The sequence below is a fragment of the Mandrillus leucophaeus genome, unplaced genomic scaffold (assembly GCF_000951045.1).
Source record: "Mandrillus leucophaeus isolate KB7577 unplaced genomic scaffold, Mleu.le_1.0 Scaffold49, whole genome shotgun sequence".
NCBI classification, from domain to species: Eukaryota; Metazoa; Chordata; class Mammalia; order Primates; family Cercopithecidae; genus Mandrillus; species Mandrillus leucophaeus.
In genome coordinates, this window is record NW_012105253.1 from 2,734,142 (window position 1) to 2,740,463 (window position 6,322).

The 6,322-nt window shown below is 46.4% G+C and overlaps 1 protein-coding gene across 1 annotated transcript in view; it reads right to left on the bottom strand.

Moving 5' to 3' along the window:
- Positions 1-6,322, bottom strand: part of CLEC2L (C-type lectin domain family 2, member L) — a 10,721-nt gene that overhangs the window by 3,556 nt on the left and 843 nt on the right. Inside the window, exons 2-3 of the mRNA XM_011995500.1 lie at positions 4,666-4,740; positions 823-989 (exon numbers count right to left, since the gene is read on the bottom strand). Coding sequence (XP_011850890.1) covers positions 823-989; positions 4,666-4,740 — 242 coding nt within the window. The remainder of the gene's footprint in view (positions 1-822; positions 990-4,665; positions 4,741-6,322) is intronic.

Here is a 6,322-nt window from a genome sequence, read left to right on the forward strand (position 1 = left end):
GGCACAGTAGCTCACACCTGTAATCCCAGCACTTTGGGAGGCCTAGGCAGGTGGATCACTTGAGGCCAGGAGTTCGAGCCCAGCCTGGCCAACATGGTGAAACCCCGTCTCTACTAAAAATACAAAAAGTAGCCAGGCGTGGTGGCGCACGGCTGCAGTCCCGGGGACTCAAGAGGATGAGAATCGCTTGAACCCAGGAGGCGGAGGCTGCAGTGAGCCGAGATGGCACCACTGTACTCCAGCCTGGGCGACAGAGTAAGACTGCCTCAAAAAAAAAAAAAAAGAGAGACAAAGTCTTGCTATGTTACCCAGGCTGGCCTTGAACTCCTGGGTTCAAGTGATCCTCCTGCCTCAGCCTCCTAAGTAGCTGGGACTACAGGCACGCTCCATCATGCCCAGCTAATTTTCCTTTTACTTTTTGTAGAGCTAGGGTCTTACTGTGTTGCCCAGACTAACTTCCAACTCCTGGGCTCAAGTGATCCTCCTGCCTCAGCCTCCCGAGTAGCTGGTACTAGAGGTGTATACCACATCACCAACTTTATAATTGGTCATTCTTATGGTTTATAATGCTAAGTGACCTCAACCAGTGGGCCTTGGATTGAAATAGGTGGCCTTGACAATGGAAGTGGAAACTGGAGCCACTCATTGACGTGCTCAGACCATGAAGTCTTCCTGCACCCCCAGTGGTTATGCAGCAGGTGGTGGCTTTGGAGATGGGTCACAGGGAACACGGCATCCTTTAGGGTGTGACTGTCCCCTAGAGTCAAGGTTGGGGGCCCTGAAGATCCCTTCCCCCACCGCCCTTCACCTCGGCACACTCACCAGCTCCTTCTGGCTCTGAATCACAGCCAGCACTGCCTCGTGGGTGTGGCAGTACTGCCTGCCTGTGTTCCAGTCTCTGGGTTCCTCAGAAAAGAAGTAACACTTCCTTCCGTAGAGTAGCCAGTCCTCTGGGCAGGGCGCTTCACACTTGATGCAGCCCTTGGAAGCTGCAGGGAAGAGACCGGCTTGGCCCTGCCCGCCCCACTCCCCAGCCAGAGTCCCACTCTGCTTTCTGTGGCCCCCTCCCCTGCCTCAGCTTTGGCATCCTCCAGGGACACTGCAGGCGTGGCTGTCCTCTCCGGTAAGCACCTCTCCTGGTGCCTGGAGGTAAAAGGGTGGCCACTAAATGAATGAGAAAGGGGACAGTGGGAAGCCTGGCAGGCGTCACCGCAAGGGGACATGACAGCGGCGCAGCCACTGGGTTAGGATCTCCTCTGTCTCCAAACTCCCAGAGGCATGGAACGCCAGAAACTCAGACTGGGAAGAGACCTGGCAGCTACGTGTCCTCTCTTTCCAGCTAGGCCAGGTACCAACAGCAGGACAGACTGCCCGCTATCATTAACCATGCCCACATTAGCTACCAAGGCTGCCATTCCACCACTGAACTGCTGGGAAGTTCTTTGCATTTTTTATTTTCTTAACCCCCTTGCTGTTAGTGTGCATGGAAAGTTCTTAAATGTTGAGTCCCAACCTGTACCCCTGTGACCGAGACCTGCTGGTCTAGGATCTAGCCTCCGGAGTGACCCAGAGACACCCGTTCTGTCTTCTACCCCCTACTCAAAGAAGCACACCAGCCTGCCTCATCCAGGTTGAAACAGATGCCATCTCTCCCGAGATTCCTGGCAAGGGTTGCTCTCCATCCTGCCTGCTCACTGCAATGTCCCCAGGTTACCACTGAATCACTGCCACCAGGACAGACCGGGACACATCAGATGTGGCTCTACCAGCAGCGACAGTGACCATCATGCTGTCTTCCAGTTGTCATGGGATCTCCAGTCTGCAGACTGCTTCCGTGAACAGATCGGCGGGTATGTGCATACATGGACTTTTCTGGGAAGGGAGCCCGGAGCTTCTCAAAGGGCCTCCTTGCCAAATGGAATTAATCCACAATCTTAGATTGTTTTCATATGATCTGATTCTAAGCCAGGTCTCCCCCAGTGTCAGAACATGTGAAAATAACTTCTTAAATCCAAATGCAGAACCTTATATTTATTTCTTCCACATTTATCTCATTCACTCTGGCTCATCATTTGAGTTTTTCAAGATACATTTTAATCTTGATTTCTTTCACCCATCTGTCATGTGGGATTGTGTTTTTGGATTGTGTCAGCTGCAAATTCCATAAGCATACTTTTTGTTTGTTTTCATACAAGTGATTGATTAAAATGTAGACCAGGACAGAGCCAAGAACAGGCCTCTGGTACTCAAGCCCCTAGGGATCTCCAGCCACACAGATACCAATTCATTCATCGACACCCCCTGGGCATATATATCTGTTCAATGAGATGCAAGTCCACCTGGGAGTACTGACCATGGTGTGGTTACATCTCACATCTCAACTGCTTTTCCGCAAGGATCTCCTAAGAGACTGTTGTGCTTTATTGAAATCGTATTAGCTATGTCTACACATCCTCTGGCCTCCCAACCTAGTAAGAGGATAAAAGAAAACTGATGTAAGAGGATAAAAGAAAACTGATTTAATTTGTAGGAATTATTCTAGGTGAATTTAAGCTAGGCCCAGTGGTTACCCTTATTTTTTGTTTGTTTTTTTTAAGACAGAGTCTCTTCTGTCGCTCAGGATGGAGTGCAGTGGCACAATCTCAGCTCACTGCAACCTCTGCCTCCCAGATTCAAGCGATTCTTCTTCCTCAGCCTCCCGAGTAGCTGGGACTACAGGTGCACACAACCATGCCCAGCTAATTTTTGTATTTTTTTGTAGAGACAGGGTTTCACCATGTTGGCCAGGCTGGTCTCGAACTCCTGACCTCAAGTAATCAACCCACCTTGGCCTCCCAAAGTGCTGGGATTACAGGCTTGAGCCACTGCACCCAGCTGCCATATCCATTTCTAAACACTCAGAACCCCTGTCCTTGTCATACAAGCCCTATAGGGGAGGGTTTGGTAGGAATTGATAATCTTGGTGGAATTTCCCCCCATTTTATGGATTCCACCTCTGGTCTTACGGCATTTCTCAAAGATTAAAGACAGAGGCACTAATATCATTTTTGGAAACCCTTCAGAACCTACAATACACTTGTATTTGAATCTCTTAAAAGTAATCAGATTCCCTGTTCATATAGCCTCACACGTTCTTAGTTGCAGTTTCTACCTTTTTCATTTATCCAACCCTGTCAGTTCCACACACTCTCTCTGTTTCTCAGGCCTCTCCCACTTAGAATGTTCTATTCCCTTGATAGGGTCCAGAATATGCCACCCTAAAATATGCCACTTTGACATATGGATCATTTTAAGCTGAAGGCAATTCAGAATCAACAGGAAGAGTTCTCTACCCTCTCATCTGCCAGAAAGTAGGGCATAAATTTCCCTTTGGGGAGGGAGCTGCCCTACTCCCCATCCCTCACCCCATACCCTCCCATACCCCCACTGCCCACCCTAAACTCATCATCAAACATGCCAAGGAATCAACACCAAGATTAGTTTGCATAAGCAAAGCTTACTAAAATAGCCTTTATCTCCTAATGTTCCTCCGTGTATTTCCTAGTCACTTCCCTTAATTTACCAGCTCTTGAAACCCAAGCCCTCTTTCCTTTGTTAAAAAGGTGTGTAAGCCCCTGAGTCTAAATTCTTCTTTGAATTTCACTTATTATCTGTGAAATCCCATGAACATAAATATTAAGAAACATTAGGTACCTTTTCTCCTGCTAATTTGTCTTTGATAGTTTAATTTACAGGCCCCTAGACACTGAACTTAAGAGGGCAGAGGAAAAGCTTTTTCCTCCCTAGCACTCTCTACCTCCTAATCTCTGGGAAGCTCCTATTCATTCTTCAGGGTTCATTGCACATGTGTTTTCCTTCTGGGAAGCCACTGGGCAGTAATATCTCTATTATTGCACTTACCCCTGGACACAGAAGACAGTGTCATATTCGTCTTCTTTTTAACCCTAGCACTTAGCCCAGAGCTTAGCACACAGCAGCACTCAATAAATGTTTGCTGACTGAATGTGATGTGTGGGTTTTTTTTTTTTTGTTTTTTGTTTTTTTTGAGATGGAGTCTCTCTCTCTCTGTCGCCCAGGGTAGAGTGCAGTGGTGCGATCTCAGTTCACTGCAACCTCTGCCTCCCAGGTTCCAGCAATTCTCCTGCCTCAGCCTCCGACTAGCTGGGGTTACAGGCACCCACCACCACAGCTAGCTAATTTTTGTACTTTTAGTAGAGACGAGGTTTCACCATGTTGGCCAGGCTGGTCTCAAACTCCTGACCTCAGGTGATCCACCCACTTCAGCTTCCCAAAGTGCTGGGATTACAGGCGTGAGCCACTGTGCCTGACTGAATATGATCCTTATTCCCAAACCATCTCCTCCAAGAAGCACTGTCTTCCTAACCTACCCCAAGTTTGTTCCGAGTTCTCACAGCACTTAAAAAATAATACCTAAGTAACATCTCCACTCTACTTGCATGGCTTAATAAAGGGGACATGTATAGTCTGTGTGTGAATATATTATTTTAAGCTAAAATCTCAACAACTGACACTATGTATTTTCTACTTACTTAGTCCCCCACAGGATTCTTGGAACGTCTAGAATCTTTCTTTAACTAATTAGATGTGCTTTTAACAAGGAGTGTGCAAATTGAATTGCATAAATGCTCTGACATGCATGCTCACCCAAGATGCTCATCACCACCAAGATGGCGAACAGAAGGACCGCAATGGCACCCAGCAGGAGACGTGTGGTGGTGTCTAGGAGAAGAGAGAGGAGTTCAACATCCCACTACCTGTCCCACTGCCATCCCACCACCAGCCCCATATCCTGCTAATGAGAAACAGGGGGAGGTGGAGCCCAGCAAACTGTGTTTTGTTGTTGTTGTTGTTGTTGTTGTTTTGAGACGGGGTTTCACCGTGTTGGCCAGGCTGGTCTCGAACTCCTGACCTCAAATGATCCGCCCACCTCAGCCTCCCAAAGTGCCGGGATTACAGGTGTGAGCCACCACACCCGGCCAACAAGCTGTGTTTAAACAAGCCCTCCAGGTGATTCTGATGCAGGCTGGAGTTTGCGACCCACTGATGTAGAATGCAGTTCTGATTCTGTGACTCCTCAGCTTGAAACCCTCCCTGCCGGGCTACTCACTGCTCACAGAATCTTCAGTGATGGTCAGAGCTTTCCACCTTGAATCTCCTGCTCTTCTCTATGCGGTCGCAGGTTTCAGCCACATGGGTTCCTCAAAATAACCCATTCAGCCCTCACAGCCCTGCTACTGAATCTTTGCTCCCAAAGTCTCCTCCTCCACCTCCTCCATAGATACTTTCTAAAACTCGCCCACCTCTACACTATCCGTCCTCTTCCTGATCCTCTGGATTCTCCCTTTGTTATTTTCATTTATTTATTTTATTTTGTTATCATTTAATATTCTCATTTTATATTTAACGAGAGAAACCTTTTAGACTTTAAACCTAGGGTGTTTTAAGAATTTTTTAAGTTGTGATGAAAATATGTAACATAAAATTTGCAATTTTAACCATTTTTTAATGTACAGTTAGTGGCATTAAGTACATTCACAATGTCGTGCAACCATCATCACTGTCTGTTTGCAAACTTTTTCATCATCCCAGACAGAAGTTCTGTCCCCTTAAACAACTCCCATCCCTTCCTCTCCCCAGCCCCTGGCAACCACCCTTCTCCTTTCTGTCTCTATGAATTGGACCACTCTAGGAAGCTCATATAAGAGGAAACATCCAGTATTTGTCCTTTTGTGTCTGGTTCCTTTCACAGTATGTTTTCAAGGCTCATCCATGTTGTCACATACGTCAGAACTTCATTCCATCTTAAGGCTGAATAATGTTCCACTGTATAGCAAGACCACGTTGTGTTTATCCATTCATCTGTTGGTAGACATTTTGGCTGTTTCCACCTTTTGGCTATTGTGAATAATGCAGCTAAGAACATGGTGTGTGAGTATCTGTTCAAGTCCTTGCTTTCAATTCTTTTGGGTATATGCTTAGGAGTGGAGTTGCTGGATCACATGGTAGTTTTACTTGTTTTGTTTTTTTACTAAAGAACACTTATTTATTTTTACCAAAACTTTATCTTGAGGACATGGCTAAACTGTGTTTCCACCCTCCCCCCTCCAACTTGAAGAAGGGTTACTACAGTGAATGTTATGCATTCCAGCTGAATGGACTGGAACCCAGTTGGAGACTGAAGGACTAGAACCAACATTAACTGACAAAGAACAACTTCCATCTAAATCATCATAAAAATGTTTGAGTAAAAAAAAAAGAAAAGAAAAAAAGAGGGGGCAACAGGGGTTTCTTTTTTTTTTTT